At 52.4% G+C, this 19110-nt stretch overlaps 2 protein-coding genes across 2 annotated transcripts; one reads left to right on the forward strand and one right to left on the reverse strand.

Moving 5' to 3' along the window:
* Positions 1-1591: 1591 nt before the first annotated feature.
* CTF1 (cardiotrophin 1) lies at positions 1592-9446 on the forward strand. Its single transcript, XM_030924859.1, has 3 exons — positions 1592-1647; positions 4678-4796; positions 7978-9446. The coding sequence occupies exons 1-3, from the start codon at positions 1623-1625 to the stop codon at positions 8437-8439; spliced, it is 606 nt and encodes a 201-aa protein (XP_030780719.1). The 5' UTR covers positions 1592-1622; the 3' UTR covers positions 8440-9446.
* Positions 9447-10227: 781 nt separating this feature from the next.
* Positions 10228-16410, reverse strand: LOC104661595 (cardiotrophin-2). The gene is made up of 3 exons (XM_010362286.1): positions 16395-16410; positions 13803-13939; positions 10228-10686 (listed from the first exon to the last, which is right to left on the reverse strand). The coding sequence occupies exons 1-3, from the start codon at positions 16408-16410 to the stop codon at positions 10228-10230; spliced, it is 612 nt and encodes a 203-aa protein (XP_010360588.1).
* Positions 16411-19110: the final 2700 nt, after the last annotated feature.

Here is a 19110-nt window from a genome sequence, read left to right on the forward strand (position 1 = left end):
TTAGGATTGGGAGGGGATGAGGGGAGAGCTTCTGGGAGCTGATCCAGTTCTGTTGTGTGATCCGGTGCTGGTTCCCTGGGCATATGTACTCTGTGAAAATCCATCACATGACTTAAATAAAATGTGCATTACTTAAAGAAAGTGAGTGTGTCTTGGTTGACTTTATTTGAGGCTGGCTTGTCAGCAGATAAGACCATGTCAAAATTTGCGCTGCTGTGTATGTGTGTGTGTGTGTGTGTGTTTCAAGATGTGCCTGTTGTGTCTGTGAGTTTGGGCGTGACCATGTCCCGCGGTTAAGGGTATAAGGGGTTAGGAGCATGGTTAGGATAGCATTTTTTGAGCCAAGCTGCTTAGGTAAAATCCCAGCTGCGCCACACCCAACTGTGTTACCCTGGACAAGTCACTTCTCTCTATTCCGCATCTATAACATAGGAGTTAGTTAATGTGTGTATAGCTCTTAGAACAGTTCCCAGCACATGGTAAATGCCCAATAAATATTTACGGTTAATGCACATGTGATTGTGGGCCCTAATCGTCTGACTCAATTCCATCTGCTGTGCCCTCTCCAGTTAAACTCTTTCTTCCTTTATTCCAGGATTGTCTGCTCACGGCAACACACACACCCACTCACACGCACATGCGCGCACATACACACGCACGCGCACATGCATGCACACGCGCACACCTGCACCCTCACACCACACACATCCACTCGCACACACGCACGCTCATACGCACACACATCCGCACGCATGCACGCACGCTGACACACGCACGCAGACACATGCACGCAGACACACGCACACAGACACACGCACGCGCACGCACACACACAGGCCTCCTCCCAGTCTTCACTCATAAACCGCGTTAGCTGCTGTTGTCTATGGGCTTCCCCGACAGACCGCGAGCCCCTCGGGGGGGCCAGAAACCAAGTATGGATCATCCCTATGTGCCTTCCTTTCAGTCTACACCAGGTTAATGGGGTTGATGCGTGGGTGTGACTTCCTGTCCAGGTCTCTGAAGCTTGTTCTTCTGGGGGGCGTGTGTGTGTGATTCTGTTACTAGGCCTCCTAAGGGGAGGACAGCAGTATATCTGTCTCCCTTCTGGTGGTTGTGACAATGAGATTGGAAGCCATCTAAGATATGCCACGAGATGTATGTCTGGACAAGCATGTCCCGAGCCTGACGGCCCCCATCGTGGCCTCTCTCGCAGGCCGCGCCCCGGACTAGAGAGAGGGCCTGCGCATTCCTGTCCTGCCAGTCCGGCTGTTCCCTCTCCTGTCTCCTCACCTTTCCCTCCAAAGCAGCCCCTGCCTCAAGTCCAAGCCTGAGCCCACGGCAGGACACTGGGCTGCCTTCCAGGCGCTGACACCCCCAGCCCTGAGGGCCTGTCCACCCGGCGGACAACTTGCCTCCCAGCTCGGGCCCCTTCCCCTACTAGGCCCCACGGGCGAGGAACTGAGCTCAGGGCCAAGGAATCCTGTCTGAAAAGGGGGGGTAGGCTGAAATGTTTGGGGTCTGGGCTCTGATTGGCTGCGCCCGGGCCACGCCCCCAGCCCTTTCCCCTTTCTCCCCCTTCCAAAGGGGGGCGTGGAGGGAGCCGGGATCAGCCAGGGGCCAGCATGAGCCGGAGGGAGGGAAGTCTGGGTAAGGGGCTGAGGGACCGGACGCCGGGTCGCTGAGGGCCGCAGGAGTCAGAGGGGTTGGAAGCTGGGGGTCTGGGTCTCCGCCACCCCCAGGGCCGGGAGGGGAGCGGCCTTGGCGGGGAAGAGCAGGGCTCCGGTGTCAGGTAACGAGCGAGCGGGTGAGTTGTGAGAAACGACAGGCGCTAGGGTTTAGAGGAGGCCTGGGGCTGAGGTTTCAGGGACTTGGGCTCAGGACTTAGATCAACGGTTCGAGTACACTCTTGGGGAGGACTGGGGTCGGGGCTGGGGAAGGACCCCTGCGTCCACTGAGTCTCGGGAAAGAATCAGAGCTGGGGGACTGGAGGAAGGGGTAGAGTAAGGAAAGGCAGTCTTGGAGTCACAGGAAGTAGTAAGTGACAACAGGAGACCAAAGTCTGGGCTGCTGAGGATCGCGACTGGTGCAGGGAAACTCTGGCGCGGGGTGGGGGCGGGGCGGGGCACCGGGTCACTACATTCTCCAGCGCGCATCTGGAGCGCGCTGTGCGTTTCGGGAAATGGAGTCCCTCCCGGGGCGCCAGACACTGGCTCTTGCGGACCTTGATTCGCTGACTAGCCAGGCCAGCGCCTCGCACGGAAGGGGCATCAGGGAGAGAAATGGAAATGGACGTCAGTCACCCTATCTGTAAAACAGGCCTTCAAGGCACCTTCCGATGTGAAGTTCTGTGCTTCGATAATGTCGAAGTCCACTAGCAGTCACTGAGTTAGAAATATGTAAGCCCTGTCCTCAAAGGGTTCTCAGGCTAAGGCAGATATACACAGAAAAAAAGCCATTAAAAGAGCTACCCTGGAACTCATGCAAATGGCCTTAAGTCAAAGGAAGGAGTTCGTTTACAAAGGCGGAGTGATTCTGGAGGCTGCACTGTGGTGGTAGTACAGTCATGCACTGCATAACAACATTTGGTCAACAGGTGGACCGCACAGACAATGGAGGTCCCATAAGATTATATGCACTTTTAGCCTGGGCAACATGGTGAAACCCTGTCTCTACAAAAAATACAAAAATTAACTGGGCGTGGTGGCACATGCCTATAGTCCCAGCTACACAGGAACTGAGGAGGGGGATCGCTTGAGCCCAGGAGGTCGAGGCTGCAGTGAGCCAAAATTGCACCACTGCACCCCATCCTGGGTGAAAGAGCGAGACTCCGTCTGTGTGTGTGTGTGTGTGTGTGTGTGTGTGTATTTATGTATGTATATATATAATTTTCTATATATAATATATAATTATATATATTTATATATGTGTGTGTGTATGTATGTATTTGTTCGTTTGTTTTGAGATGAAGTCTAGCTCTGTTGCCCAGGCTGGAGTGCAGTGGCGCACCCTCAGCTCACTACAACCTCCACCTCCCGGGTTCAAGCACTTCTCCTGCCTCAGCCTCCTGAGTACCTGGAATTACAGGTGCATGCCACCATGTCTAGCTAATTTTTTTTTTTTGAGATGGAGTCTTGCTCTGTCACCAGGCTGGAGTGCAGTGGCCTCGGCTCACTGCAACCTCTGCCTCCTGGGTTCAAGCGAGTCTCCTGCCTCAGCCTCTGAAGTAGCTGGGACTACAGGCACGTGCCACCAAGTCCAGCTAATTTTTTTTTTTTTTTTTTTTTTTTGTATTTTTAGTAGAGATGGGGTTTCACCATGTTGGCCAGGTTGGTCTTGATCTCTTGACCTCGTGATCCGCCTGCCTCAGCCTCCCAAAGTGCTGGGATTACAGGCGTGAACCACTGCACCCAGCCATTTTTTTTCTTTTTTCTTTTTTTTTTGAGACGAAGTCTCACTCTATCACCCAGGCTGGAGTGCAGTGACCCGATCTCAGCTCACTGCAAGCTCCGCCTCCCAGGTCCAAGCAATTCTCATGCCTCAGCCTCGCCGGTAGCTGGGATTACAGGCACCCGCCACCATGCCTGACTAATTTTTGTATTTTTAGTAGAGACAAGGTTTCACTACATGGTCTCAAACTCCCGACTTCGAGTGATCTGCCCACCTCATCCTCCCAAAGTGCTGGGATTACAGGTGTGAGCCACTGAGCCCAATGCCTGGCTAATTTTTGTATTTTTAGTAGAAACAGGGTTTCACCATGTTGGCCAGGCTCGTCTCGAACTCCTGACCTCAAGTGATCTGCCCACCTCGGCCTCCCAAAGTGCTGGGATTACAAGTGTGAGCCACCCCGCCCAACCGATATATATTATATATAATAAAATACATACATATGTATTTATTTTAACTGTAGCTTTTCTATGTATTTATTTATTTATTTATTTATTTAGAGATAGGGTCTTACTTTGTTGCCCAGGCTGGAGTGCAGTGGCACACTCACAGTTCACTGCAGCCTCAACCTCCCGGGGTTCAAGTGATCCTCTCATCTCAGCCCCTCAAGTAGCTGGGACTACCGGCATGTGCCACTATGCCTGGCTTATTTTTGTATTTTTTGTAAAGATGGAGTTTCACCATATCGCCCAGGCTGGTCCCAAACTCCTGGGCTCAAACAATCCGCCTGCCTTGGCCTCCCAAAGTGCTGAGATTACAGACATCAGCAATCTCATCTGGCCCTTTTCTATGTTAAAATACACAAATACCACTGTGTTCCAGTTGCCTGCTGTACCGTAACATGCTGTCCAGGTCTGCAGCCTAGAAGCAATCGACTAACACCACATAGCCTGGGCGTGTAGCAGGCTGTACCACCTAGGTTTGTGTAAACACACTCTATGATGTTTGCACCACGATGAAATCGCCTAAGGATGCATTTCTCAGAATGTATCCCCATTGTTAAGCAAGGCATGACTGTCTTTGAATTTGGCTTTAATAGGATTTCAACAGTGATTTGGGGACAGGCAATACATTTCAGGTAGACCACTTGCTTGACAAAGATCTGGTGCCTCATTTTCCCTCAGTTGGAATGGGACAGACCCTGATGGGGTCAGGAATGAAGAGCCAGCCTGGGAGAGGTGATCAATGAGCAGGAGTTTGGGCCATCCTCATTCCTTCCCCCTTTCCCACCAGAGGACCCCCAGGCTGATTCCTCAGTCTCACTTCTTCCCCACTTGGAGGCCAAGATCCGTCAGACACACAGCCTTGCGCACCTCCTCACCAAATACGCTGAGCAGCTGCTCCAGGAATATGTGAGTGGCAATGGGGGTCGGGGTGCCGGGGGCCGGGGGAATGGGAGCAGACATCACAGAGGTCCTCGATCACCCATTCTCTCAACCTCATTTTCCAGCTGTGGAAATCAGGGCTCCTGAGAGGGACAGCAACTTGCCCCGGCCACACAGCAAATTGGAAGAGGACCCTGTCTGTGATCCAGATGCCACTCTGTCCTCTCCAGTTTGGAGGCACCCTCCTCAGTGCTTTGTTTTTGAGACGAGGCCTCACTCTGTTGCCCAGGCTGGAGTGCAGTGGTGCCATTATGGCTCACTGCAGCCTCAACCTCCTGGGCTCAAGCAATCCCCACCATGCCTGGGTAACTTTTGCATTATTTTGTAGAGGCAGGGTCTTGCTATATTGCCCAGGCTGGTCTTGAACTCCTGGGCTCAAGTGACCTTGTTGCTTTAAGTCAGAGGTAGCCAGGTAGCCTGGGGCAGTGAGGAGAACTCTGATCTGTATCTTAGAAAACTGAGGTTCTAGGCTCTGTGTGACCTTGACACCTTCCCTCCATGGGCCTTGGACTCTCCCCAACAGTAAAAGGAGGCAGCTAAACAAGATTAACTGTGAACTCTCCCATCTGGGATATTCAGGGAAGCCAAGAAGAGGTTCCAATCTGGAGCAACAATTATCCCAAGAGGGCACTTTTACAGAAGACAGGGATCTGCTGACATCTTTAGTTGGACAGAGGACCCTGCCCAAGGAAAGAAGATAATTCCCTGAATTACCCTCGTGTAGTGAAGGGAGGGTATAGCTTTGAATCAGACTGTAGGTCTGCCAACTTGTTAACTGTGAGCTTAGGCATAACAATAACATTAAAAATAATAATGTAGACCGGGCGCGGTGGCTCAAGCCTGTAATCCCAGCACTTTGGGAGGCTGAGACGGGCGGATCACGAGGTCAGGAGATCGAAACCATCCTGGCTAACACGGCGAAACCCCGCCTCTACTAAAAATACAAAAAAAATTAGCAGGGCAAGGTGGCTGGCGCCTGTAGTCCCAGCTACTCGGGAGGCTGAGGCAGGAGAATGGCGTGAACCTGGGAGGCGGAGCTTGCAGTGAGCTGAGATCGCGCCACTGCACTCCAGCCTGGGGGCAGAGCGAGACTCTGTCTCAAAAAACAAAACAAAATAATAATAATAATAATAATAATAATAATAATGTAACAACTATGACAGCGGATAGTGGGAGGATAGTGGCATAATAGAACTAGCTTTGGGCTGGGTGCATTGGCTCATGCCTGTAATCCCAGTGCTTTAGGAGGCTGAGGCAGGAGGATTGCTTGAGCTCAGGAGTTTGAGACCAGCCTGGGTAACACAGTGAGCCCTCATCTCTTAAAAAAAAAAAAAAAAGAAAGAAAGAAAGAAAAGAAAAGAAAAAGAAAAAAATAGCCAGGCATGGTGGTGCATGCCTGTGGTTCCATCTACTCAGGAGGCTGAGTGGTGAGGATTGCTTGAGCCCTGGAGGCTGTGTGATCAAACCATCGCTCTCCACCCTTGACGACAGTGTGAGACCCCATCTATTTAAAACAAACAAAACTAACTTTGTACTGCTATGAACTTTGGTTCAAATTCCAGCTCTGCCACTTCCTAGGGTAAGTCACTGTAGTCACTGTATGTCCAGCCTGACTTTTCTTTTCTTTTCTTTTTTTGAAACGGAGTTTCGCTCTTGTGGCCCAGGTTGGAGTGCAATGGTGAGATCTCGGTTCACTGCAACCTCCTCCCCCCAGGTTCAAGGGATTCTTCTGCCTCAGCCTCCCGAGTAGCTGGGATTAGTCACCCACCACCACATCTGGCTAATTTTTGTATTTTTAGAGATGGGGTTTCACCATGTTGGCCAGGTGGGTCTTGAACTCCTGACTTCGGGTGATCTGCCCGCGTCGGCCTCCCGAAGTGCCTGGATCACAGGCGTGAGTCACCATGCCCAGCCCCACCTTTATGTTTCATTTGTTCATTCATATGATGTTGATTCATTGAACCCCTGCTCAATGCAGGTACAGAGGTTGAGGAGGATAGGGAAGGGAATGAAGCCCCCTTGGCTCCTGGACTATCTTATATGATTTCCATGAAGACAGGACAGGAAGCTCCCTCATTCATTGTACAGATGAGAAGACTGAGGCTCAGAGAAGGGAAGTGGTTTTGCCCCAAACTGCACAGCTAGTAAGTGAAGATAGGATTGGACCTCTGGTCTGTAAGGTAACTTTAACAAAAGAGCTGACATTTTTATTGAACTCTTCCTGGGGCCAGGCCCTGTCTTGAACACTTGACATGGTCATAACTGCCTTATGACGTTGCTGCTGTTATTAGGTCCTGTTTATTTATTTATTGAGACAGGGTCTGACTCTCACCCAGGCTGGAGGGCAGTGGTGCCATCATAGCTCACTGAAGCCTTGACCTCCTGGGCTCAAGCAATCCTCCCACCTCAGCCTCAGCCTCTGGAATAGCTGGGACTACAGACATGTGCCACCACACCCACTATTTCTATTTTATTTTATTTATTTTTATTTTATTTTATTTATTTATTTATTTATTTATTTATTTATTTATTTATTTTTTTTGAGACGGAGTCTCGCTCTATCACCCAGGCTGGAGTGCAGTGGCCGGATCTCAGCTCACTGCAAGCTCTGCCTCCCAGGTTTATGCCATTCTCCTGCCTCAGCCTCCCGAGTAGCTGGGACTATAGGCGCCCGCCACCTCGCCCGGCTAGTTTTTTGTATTTTTTAGTAGAGACGGGGTTTCACGGTGTTAGCCAGGATGGTCTCGATCTCCTGCCCTCGTGATCCACCCGTCTCGGCCTCCCAAAGTGCTGGGATTACAGGCTTGAGCCACCGCGCCCGGCTATTTATTTTTTTAGAGCTGGGGGTCTTGCTATTTTGCCTAGGCTGGTCTCGAACCCCTGGGCTCAAGTGATTCTCCCACCTTGGCCTCCTAAAGAGCTGACCTAAACTGGCCCAGCCTGGGTCCAGTTTAGGGAGGAAGAAACAGGTATTGGTGTCAAGCGCATGCCACTTTGTTTTGCCTTAAACAGAGCAGCTCTGTTAGGAGGGATTATCATCTGCATGATGAGGAAACTAAGGCCCCCAGAGAGCGGGTTGGAGAACCCAGTTAACAGCCCCCAGCCCGTGCTCCAGGGGCCCGCTGACCCGCCGGCCGTGTCTCCGCAGGTGCAGCTCCAGGGAGACCCCTTCGGGCTGCCCAGCTTCTCGCCGCCGCGGCTGCCGGTGGCCGGCCTGAGCGCCCCGGCTCCGAGCCACGCCGGGCTGCCGGTGCACGAGCGGCTGCGGCTGGACGCGGCGGCGCTGGCCGCGCTGCCCCCGCTGCTGGAAGTAGTGCGCCGCCGCCAGGCCGAGTTGAACCCGCGCGCGCCGCGCCTGCTGCGCCGCCTAGAGGACGCGGCGCGCCAGGCCCGGGCCCTGGGCGCCGCAGTGGAGGCCTTGCTGGCCGCGTTGGGCGCAGCCAATCGCGGGACCCGGGCCGAGCCCCCCGCCGCCACCGCCTCTGCCGCCTCCGCCGCCGGGGTCTTCCCCGCCAAAGTGCTGGGACTCCGCGTGTGCGGCCTCTACCGCGAGTGGCTGAGCCGCACCGAGGGCGACCTGGGCCAGCTGCTGCCCGGGGGCCCGGCCTGAGCGCGGCGGGGCAGCTCGCGCAGCCTCCCTCCTCTGGGCTCCGTTTCTCTCTCTGCTTATTTGTCTTTCTCTGCCGCTTTCGGTGTCTGTCTGCTCTTAACTGTCTCGGTTGCCTTGGCCTTCTTTGCTTTTTGTGGGGGAGAAGGGAGGGGACGGGCAGAGGGTCTCAGTCTCTCGCCCAGGCTGAGTGCAGTGGCACAATCCCAGCACTGTTCTCCTGGGCTCAAGCCATCCTCTCGCCTCAGTCTCCCCAGCAGCTGGTACTACAGGCACACGCCACCACAGCCGGCTCATTTTTTATTTTATTTTTTGTGGAGACGAGGTTTTGCCATGTTGCCCAGGCTGGTCTTGAACCCCTGGGCTCAAGCGATCCTCCCGCTTCAGCCTCCCTAAGTGCTTGGATTGCAGGCATGAGCCACTGTCCCAGCCTCTCTTTGCTTTGCCTGTTCCCTTCTCTTAACTCTTGGGCCCTCCTCGTCTGCATGGTAACTCCGTTTGGGTCTACCGTTTTCTTGCTTTCCCTCCTTCCTTGGGCCTGCCTCAGTTCCCTTTGGCCTTCCCCTTTACCCAGCTCTTGGGAGGTCTCTGTTTTTCTCCATCCCCACTTCCTGCCTCCCCGTGGCCCCTTGTGAGTTCATGTGTACATCTCAGCCTCATCTCAAGGAGGTGACACCTTGTCTCCCTGTCCCTGTCTGGCTGTCTCTCTGTGCTTTCCTGGCCAGGGGCGTGCCTGCTTGTCCTGTTGGGGGAAGGCTACTCCGCATCTCAGCCACCTTCCTCAGGCTCACTCCACCCACATCCCCAGTCTCCCACACCCCATCCCTTCAGGCCTCAGCCTTGTCCCTTTGATGTCTTCCTTTCCTTCAGCCCCTCTGCCCTGTCCCTGCACACCTCCACTGCCAGATGTGGGGAGACAAAACAAGCAACACCTTAAGAGAGTTTTATTTCTGAAAATAAATTAATTTTTGTAAATAAAATGTTTAAAAATAAAAATGAAACTAAAGTTACCTGTATATATAGTTGTTGAAAATGGGGAGATAGCTTTAGGAAGAAAAGGACCATTGGGGTGCAGCCTGGTCACCCAGACATGCCCAAGAAGCACAGCAGTATAAATAGGAGGCTGACAGCCCCCGGCCAGTGGTGCCCTCTGCCAGCCCAGAACAGGAAGTGGATGTGTCCTAACAGGAAACAGATGTGATGCAGTCCTTAGTTCTTCAAGAATTGGGCTTCCATGGATCAGGAAGTGAAGCCACTGAGGACGAGAAGTGGAAGAGTAGCCCCAGACAGACAGGCCAACAAGGGGAGCCAATGAGCTTCAGCAGGAAGAAGGAAGCCTGTCTGCTTAGAAAGGCAGGATCTTCATACAGGGAATGAGGTAGAGACAGGAAGGCAGCCCCGGCCGTCCAAAATTACAAAAAGGAGAAGGTCTTGGGGAGAGCCTAGGAAGGGGACCAACTGTCCTCTCCCTATAGAGTGACAGGTGAAGCCTCTTTGGAGAGGTGCATTTTTCCAACCAGGAAGTGGACACCCAGTACCACTAGATGGGTAACCCATGGAATGGTATTCACGGAGACTGACCCAGACCTGGAAGGCAGGCCAGAGGACCTGGGCCAGAAGGCCCTGAAATAAGGAATTGAGGCCTGGCTCCCAGGAAATATTCCCAGACATGGCACCCAAGCCCCATCTGCTAGACAAGGTTTATCTCTTTTTCTAGCCCACAAGCAAGGCAGAAAAGAGGCCATTGTGAAAGAGGAAGTGCTGCAGCCTCTAACAGGAAGTCCTACCCCTCTATGCTGGGTACTTGGCCTTAAGCAAAGCCAAGTCCCTCACAGCTCGGTCTGTCCAGTGGCCATATTCCCGGGTCACCACGTAGCCTAGACATTTCCTCTCGAAGGCTGAGGCCCCAAAGGTGACAAGCCCTAGAGTATCCTCTTCTGGGGGCATTGGCAGCCCCAGGGCTGTCATGATGGCGGCCATGTTGCCTAGCAGGCCTTGGGCCCTGAGTCTTGCAGTCCCGAGCTGAGCCAGCAGGATGGGACTGCCAGGGTTCAGGTCGCTCTGGTCGTCCCTCACGAGCTGGAGGTGCTGGGTCAAGGCCAGGAAGGCCCCCTGGGCAAGGCTCAGCCTTTCCCCATCATCTAGGGTGCGCCAGGTCTTGAAGAAGGCAGTGGCAGGAGGCAGGCTGCTGAGCTGGAGCTCAGGGGCTGAGAAGCCAGGGTCACTAAAGGGGCTACCCTGGTACTGGAGCTGCAGGAGGGACAGAGAGAGACAGGAGTGAGGGGACCGGAGCGGTGCCTGCCCACTGAGACTGAATTCATGCCTGCCCACTGAGACTGGCTTCTTCCCAGGAGTCGTCATTTGCTGCGTCTCAGGGAGCTGCTGGGATGTCCTGACACAGGGCAAGGGCCCTAGGAGGCTCAGGTGTGTCATCCTCTGCATGCTAGCTGTGCAACGTGGAGTCACAAGCTTCAGAAAGTCCCACCTGGCAGTGTTAATATGAAGATTATAGGAAATAATATATATAAAGCCCTTAGCAGGCCGGGCACAGTGGCTCACAGCTGTAATCCCGGCACTTTGGGAGGCCGAGGTGGGCAGATCACTTCAGCTCAGGAGTTCGAGACCAGCCTGGTTAACATGCCAAAACCCTGTCTTTACTAAAAATACAAAAATTAGCCAGCTGTGGCGGTGCATGCCTGCTGGGCCAGCTACTCGGGAGGCTGAGGCACGAGAATCGCTTGAACCCAGGAGGCAGAGGTTGCAGTGACCTGAGATTGTACCACTGCACTCCAGCCTGGACGACAGAGTGAAACTCTAAAAGAAAAAAGCACTTAGCACAGTCTATACAATACAGTATCTGATATACAATAAGGTATGATAAGCCATCATTAATTAATAATATATTCACATTAATATCAATCAATGAACACTATGATTACATTATTTACTGTAATATTTTCTTTTCTTTTATTATTTATTTATTTATTTTGACACAGAGTTTTACTCTTGTTGCCCAGGCTGGAATGCAATGGCACGATCTTGGCTTACCACAACCTCTGCCTCCCAAGTTCAAGCGATTCTCCTGCCTCAGCCCCCCAAGTAGCTGTGATTACAGGCACACGCCACACCACACCTGGCTAATTTTGTATTTTTAGTAGAGACCGGGTTTTACTATGTTGGTCAGGCTGGTCTCAAACTCCTGACCTCAGGTGACACACCTGTTTCAGCCTCCCAAAGTGCTGGGATTACAGGCACGAGCCACCATGCCCTGCCTACTGTAATATTTTAAACCAAGTATATTATCAACAATGTAGTTACAGCCTGGTAATCTTTTTTATTTATGGCATTTAGTTATGTTTGTTTATTTTAATTTATTTTAATTTATTTGTTTCCCGAGATGGAGTCTTGCTCTCTCACCCAGGCTGGAGTGCAATGGTGTGATCTTGGCTCACCACAACCTCCGCCTCCTGGGTTCAAGCAATTCTCCTGCCTCAGCCTCCCGAGTTGCTGGGATTACAGGTGTGCGCCACCACACCTGGCTAATTTTTATATTTTTAGTAGAGATGGAGTTTCACCATGTTGGCCAGGCTGGTCTCGAACTCCTTACCTCAAGTGGTCCACCCTCCTCAGCCTCCCAAATTGCTGGGATTATAGGTGTAAGCCACCGTGCCTGGCCTGTTAATTTTATTACAATCATTAATAAATACTTGTTAATATTATTACATTTAATTGAGAACCTTCCCCATCAAAGTTTTTATTTCCACAAAGTAAGATCACCAGAATCTTTTTTTTTTTTTCCCCTCTGGGACAGGGTCTCATTCTGTCACCCCGGCTAGAATGCAGTGGTGCATTCTGGCCTCACTGCAACCTCTGCCTCTCAGGTTCAAGAGATTCTTTTGCCTCAGCCTCTTGAGTAGCTGGGACTAAAGGCATGTGCCATCACACCTGGCTAATTTTTGTACTTTTAGTGGAGAGGGGGTTTTGCCATGTTGGCCAGGCTGGTCTCGAACTACTGACCTCAGGTGATCTTCCCACCTCAGCCTTCCAAAGTGCTGGGATTATAGGTGTGAACCACAGCCCCTGGCCCTGGGACCTTAGCGCACACTGATAGATGTCCTAACTGGCAGATTGCCTGGTCCCACACTCCCATTTTACAAGTGGAAAAACTGAGGCTCAGGGTGCCCAAGGCTGTCCAGGGAATAGTGACAGCTGTAGGACCAGAAACTAAGTCAAAAGGTTCAGAACTTCACAGGGGCCAGAAATCTAGCCCAGGGAAAGAGCTCCAGATGTCAGGGGCTCCAGGGCCATGCAGATCGTGTAAGTTGCGAAGAAGGCAGGACTACAATGCCAGGTGGGAGTTTTGACCAACAGTATCCCTGTGCCTGCTACGGAGAGGCATTCCACTCATATTCAAGCTTTGAACAGGAGATGTATGGGCCAAACAAAACAACAGCTGTGGGTCAGACTCAGACAGCAGGCTTCCAGCTTTAACTTCCAGACAGTGTGGGAGGCCATGGAAGGGGGAGGAAATTCCACAGACCTGGTTTCAGATCCTGGCACTGCCAGTTATTAGCTCTGTGACCTCGAGCAAATTATTACCCCCCTCTAAGACTCAGTTTCTTCATCTGTAAAATGGATTATAATTCCACCTCCTAGAACTGTTTGAAAAGTCAGTAAGAAAATGGGGGTAAAGGACAGGCACAGTGGCTCATGTCTGTAATCCCAGCACATTGGGAGGCTGAGGCAGGTGGATCAATTGAGGCCAGGAGTTCAAGACCAGCCTGGCCAACATGGTGAAACCCTGTCTCTACTGAAAATAACAAAAATTAGCCAGGCATGGTGACATGCACCTGTAATCCTAGCTACTCAGGAGGCTGAGGGACAGGAATCACTTGAACCCGGGATGTGGACGTTGCAGTGAGCCGAGATCACACCACTGCACTCCAGCCTGGGTGACAGACATTGGGGATAGAGTTCCAAGCAGGCATGGGCCCAGGTAATCACACAGCATGAATGGTGGGGAATTAAACGTGGCTGTGTAAAGCCCTTCTCTCTCGGTGTGTCCTTTGAACCCTGTCACAGTCCTGGGAGGTCAGCAAAGGCACGCTCAGCATCTCATTTTACAGATGAGGAAGCTGAGACCAAGAGAGGAAGAATGACTTGCCTAAGGTCACCCAGGCACTAGTGACATGAGTGGCAAGAGTGTGTGTGGCTCTAGTGAACACTAGAGTGTTACAGGCATCCCTGTCCCCTTGGGCCATGGAGGAGTCTTCTTCTGGACTTGTTCTGCTCACCCTACCCATGGTAGGGCCAGGGAGGCAGCATCCCTCTCCCCTTGTCCCCTGCTCATGCCCCTTGTCACTCACGTAAGTCTGCAGCAGCACTGATGTGTTCTTCTGCATGTAGAGGGCCAGGCTATAGGCTTGACTGATGGACTCAGCCAGGGAGATGGGGGCTGCTGAGCTGAGGGGTGGCAACAGCAGGGTCAGCAGGCAGAGGTGGGCTGGCGGAGGAAGTCAGAGGTCAGCACTGTGGCCCTGACCCTGCCTCTGATTCATTCATTCATCTCCACAACTCAGGAAAAGGTCCCATCCCTTGTGGGCTACAGCGATCTTGCATATCCAAGTCAGTGACAAACCCTCCTGCAGGTAGATTATCCCGGCCCAGAACACTCTGAACTCCAGGCTCATTGATTCAGCTACTTGACATTTTCACTTGAATATTAGTAAGCATCTCAAACCCAAAATATCCAGGATTTAATTCTTGAATATTCCCCCCAAGCCCCTCCTCTCCCAGGCTCCCCTGTCTCAGGTAAAGGCATTTCCATTCTTCCAATTGTTCAGGCCAAAGTCATGGTGTGCTCTTTGATGCTTCATTTTTTTCTTACTCTGCACACCCAGTCCCACAGGAAATCCTGCTAGCTCTGTGCTTTAAAGGCAGCCAACGCAAGTGTGACTTTTTTCCTTCTTTCAGAGATGGTGTCTTGCTCTGTCACCCAGGCTGGAATACAGGGGTGTGATCATAACTCACTGCAGCCTCGAATTCCTGGGAGCAGGTGATCCTCCCACCTTAGCCTCCCAAGTAGCTGGGACTACAGACCCACACCACCACACTCAGTTAATTTTTTAAATTTTATGTAGAGACAGGATCTCGCTATGTTGCCCAGACTGGTCTCCAACTCCCGGCCTCAAGCAATCCTCCTGCCTCGGCCTCCCAGAGTGCTGGGATTACAGGTGTGAGCCACTCCACCTGGCTGCATGCTTATCTTAAATGTAAATAGATGCTGCCAAATTGTCCTTTCAAAGATCAGGTCCAAGCCGAGTGCAGTAGCTCATGCCTATAATCCCAATACTTTGAGAGGCCGAGGTGGGCGGACCACAAGGTCAGGAGTTTGAGACCAGCCTGGCCAATATGGTGAAACCCTGTCTCTACTAAAAATACAAAAAAATTAGCCGGGCGTGTGGCAGGTGCCTGTAATCTCAGCTACTTGGAAGGCTGAGGCAGGAGAATTGCTTGAACCTGGGAGGCAGAGGTTGCAGTGAGCTGAGATCAAGCCACTGCACTCCAGCCTGGGCAACACAGCGAGACTCCGTCTCAAAAAAAAAAAAAAAAAAAAAAAAAAAAAAAGGCCGGGCACGGTGGCTTATGCCTGTAATCCCAGCACTTTGGGAGGCCAAGGCAGGCAGATCACGAGGTCAGGAGTTCGAGACTAGCCTTGCCCATATGGTGAAACCCCATCTCTACTTTGAAATGCAAAATTAGCTGGGCGTGATGGTGTACACCTGTAATCCCAGCTACTCAGGATGCTGAGGCAGGAGAATCGCTTGAACCCAGGAGGCAGAGGTTGCAGTAACCTGAGATCGTACCACTGCACTCCAGCCTGGGCAGTAGAGTGAGACTTCGTCTCAAAAAAATAAAAAAAAGATCTGGTCCAGTCTATGTTCCCACCAACAGTGTGAGGCTCAGAGAGGAGAAGAATAACCTAAGGTCACCACCCAGGAGCAACGGAGATGAGAGACAAACCCAGGGCAGCCTCCTTCATCCCCGTTTCCACATTCCTGAGTTCCCAGAGTTCAGGAGCAACTCAGAGAAGCCTGAGAGGGAAGACCATTTCACTCATTCATTTGACGAACTTCAGGCTTGCAGCGGTTCACACCTGCAATCCCAGCACTTTGGGAGGCCGAGGCAGGTGGATCACTTGAGGTCAGGAGTTCGAGATCAGCCTGGCCAACATGGTGAAACCCTGTCTCTACTACCAAAAGAAAAATTAGCCAGCTTTGGTGGTGGGCACCTGTAATCCCACCTACTCGGGAGGCTGAGGCAGGAGAATCACTTGAACCCAGGAGGTTGCAGTGAGCCGAGATCGTGCCACTGCACACCAGCCTGGGCAATGGAACAAAAACTCCATCTCAAAAAAAAAAAAAAAAAAAAGAATTAGCATAACCTGGTGTCGTGCACCTGTGGTCCCAGCTATTCAGGAGGCTGAGGCAGGAGGATTGCTTGAGCCCTGGAGTTTAAGGCTACAATGAGCAAAGATTCTGCCACTGCACTCCAGCCTGGGCCACAGAGCAAGACCCTGTCTGAAAAAACAAACAAACCAACAAAAAAAGTCACAGTTAGATCACTGCACCACTTTCTGTCACACTATCTTTACAGTTTTCTTATTACTAATAAGACACATGTATTGTGTGTCTGCAGAATGAAATTTCCATGAGGCCATGGATTTTTGCGTTCGTTCACTGCTGTCTCACCAGATGCTTCAAACGGTACCTAGCACATGAGAGGCATTCAATAAATATTTGTCAAATTAATGATGAAGGAAGCCTTGATATGGGAGGATTTGGAGGGAGGATCAGCAGGTGCAAAGAGAGCTGGACACCTGAGTCAGAAAGAGGAGGGGCTCTGTGGGTCCCCCGCTCCTGTGTCTCTGGGGCCTGGCGCCCCTGCCCCTCACTCACCCAGTGGACAGCTCATGCTCTCTCCTCGGCTTCCTCCTCTTTGCAGCCTCTGGGTCTTTCAGGACACCTGTCCTTCTGCCCCTCAGGTGTCTTTATACCTGGGGCTGAGCCCCAGGGCGGCCCAAGAGGGAGGGAGGAAGTCACAACCTAGGGAGAGGGGCAGGAGCAGGCAGGTCCCTGGCAAAGAATGACAGACAGACCTGGCTACCAGTCAGGACAGGGAGCGGGTGGGAGAACCCAGAAGGGGTACATACATTCCACACGATGAGGCCTGGGACTAGGCCACAGAAGCCCCAGAGGCAGGAAACGGGTAGGAAAGGGGACACAGATGGGACCCCCAGGCTCCTCCAGGTCCCAAACTCGACCCTAAACCCTGGTGGCTAGGGGGGAGGGGGCAAGGGCGTGATGAGGATTATCCAGGGACAAAGGGGCCACCCCACTCCCTGCTGTTCTGCACGTCCTGGGATCCAGTTTCCCAGAGGAGGCCTCCCCCTGCTCCGCCCCACAGGGACCCAGGCGCTCAACCCGGGCTCCCAAGGAGTTTGGGAAAAGGACAGCGGGGTGGTGTGTGAGCAACATCATCATCCACACCCAGGTGCACCCTTAGGCACAGGAACAGTCACACGTCTACACACGCATTGGCATGTGGGCACACACAGGCATGGGCATACACTTTCATGCGCTCATTCATTCAGGGCTTATGGGCCCTGTTTGTACACCAGTCCCTGTTTTAAGTGCTGGGGACGGAGCATGGAACAAGACAAACAAAAATCCCTGCCCTCGTGGAAGTGACACTTTAGTAGGCATGGCCACTTATATGTGGGATCATGCCAGGCCTACACACATCACACACACAGTGCCAGACACATGCGTGCACACAGGAGAGCCCATACTGCATCCCTGGGGGCCCAGCCAGAGGCACCTGCACAGAGCGGACGTGGGGCACACACCTCATGCCCACAGATGCACGCAGAGGTGGGGACCAGGGATCATGGGACCTGGCCACATCTCAGCCTCTGATACACCAGGAGATCTCATCCCTTTGCCCAGGCACAACACATTTGGACTTACACACACACACACCTGAGACCCTGTCCCTTGGGGAAGCCTTGCAGCAGAGGGGCAGGGTCAGAGAGGTAGACGCTGGGTTCTGGTCTTTCTCCAGTGCTTCCACAATCTCTCCATCGTGGAGCCAATGTTCAGTTCTCATCCCCTGCCCACCCCGAGTCAGGCAGTGATCGGTCAGACTCCCACCCTAGCAGGCTGTAATCCTGCTCCACCCTAGTTTTCCTGGTCAGGTGGTGACCTGGAGGCAGAGGGGCCCACACGGTCACTCAAGAGGTGTTTTATTTTTATTTTTCTATTTTTTTATTTTTGAGACAGAGTCTCACTCTGTCGCCCAGGCTGGAGTGCAGTGGCATGATCTCAGCTCACTGCAACCTCTGCTTCGCCTCCCAGGTTCAAGCGATTCTCCTGCCTCAGCCTCCTCTGAGTAGCTGGGATTACAGGCAAGTGCCACCATGCCCAGCTAACTTGTATATTTTTAGTAGAGATGGGGTTTTGCCATGTTGGTCAGGCTGGTCTCGAACTCCTGACCTCATGATCCACCCGCCTGAGGCTCCCAAAGTGCTGGGATTACAGACATGAGCCACTGTGCCTGGCCAACAGGTGTTTTTCTAAGAGACAGGGTCGGCCGGGCGTGGTGGCTCACACCTGTAATCTCAGAAATTTGGGAGGCTGAAGCGGGTGGATCACTTGAGGTCAGGAGTTTGAGACCAGCCTGGCCGACATGGTGAAACCCTGTCTCTACTAAAAATACAAAAATATTAGCCGAGTGTGGTGGCGGGCACCTGTAATCCCAGCTACTAGGGAGGCTGAGGCAGGAGAATTGCTTGAACCTGGGAGGCGGAGATTGCAGTGAGCTGAGATCGCACCACTGTACTCTAGCCTGGGTGACAGAGCGAGACTACATCTCAAAAAAAAAAAAAAAAGAGAGAGAGAGAGAGAGAGACAGGGTCTTGCTCTGTTCCCCAGGCTGGAGTGCAGTGGCATCATCATAACTCACTGTAGCCTCCACCTCCCAGGCTCAAGTGATCCTCCCACCTTGGCCTTTCAAAATGTTAGAATTACAGGTGTGAGCCACTGCACCTGACCCCAGTAGGTATTAACAGAGCACCTACTGTGTGCCAGCACCAGGGTGAATAGTAAGGCAGGTAAGGTCCCTGCCTCACAGGCACACAGTCCAGTGGGGGAGACCAGCACGAAACATGTGAATTAACAAACAGCAAGGTTTCCTAAAGTGACATGGTGCTGAGAAGAAGCCCAGACAGGTTGATGTGATGAGCTGGATGTTGGGAAGACTTAGATAAGGAGCCTGAGGCTCAGAAAGGGGCAGCTACTTACCTGGAGTCACACAACAGAGGCTAGATTCCTGTGCCCAGCTTGGGGCTGGCTGTGGGGTTCCAGAACTGAACTGTGAGCTGAAGGAGGGAGGAGGTTGAAGGAAAAGATGGATTCTGAGGTGAGGGGTCTTAAACAGGCTCTCCAAGGTTGGGGGCTGCCAGGGCTGGCCGGCAGGGCCTGTGCCAGGCAGTTGGTGATGTCAGGGGATTATAGGAGGCCCATTGAGTGGATGCACCGAGGCATGGGCTGTGCCATGGTAGTGGAGCAGGTGGAAGAGGAGGGAGAGGAGGGGAGAGTGAGGCGGATACTTGAT

This window comes from Rhinopithecus roxellana, chromosome 20 (genome assembly GCF_007565055.1).
Source record: "Rhinopithecus roxellana isolate Shanxi Qingling chromosome 20, ASM756505v1, whole genome shotgun sequence".
NCBI lineage: Eukaryota > Metazoa > Chordata > Mammalia > Primates > Cercopithecidae > Rhinopithecus > Rhinopithecus roxellana.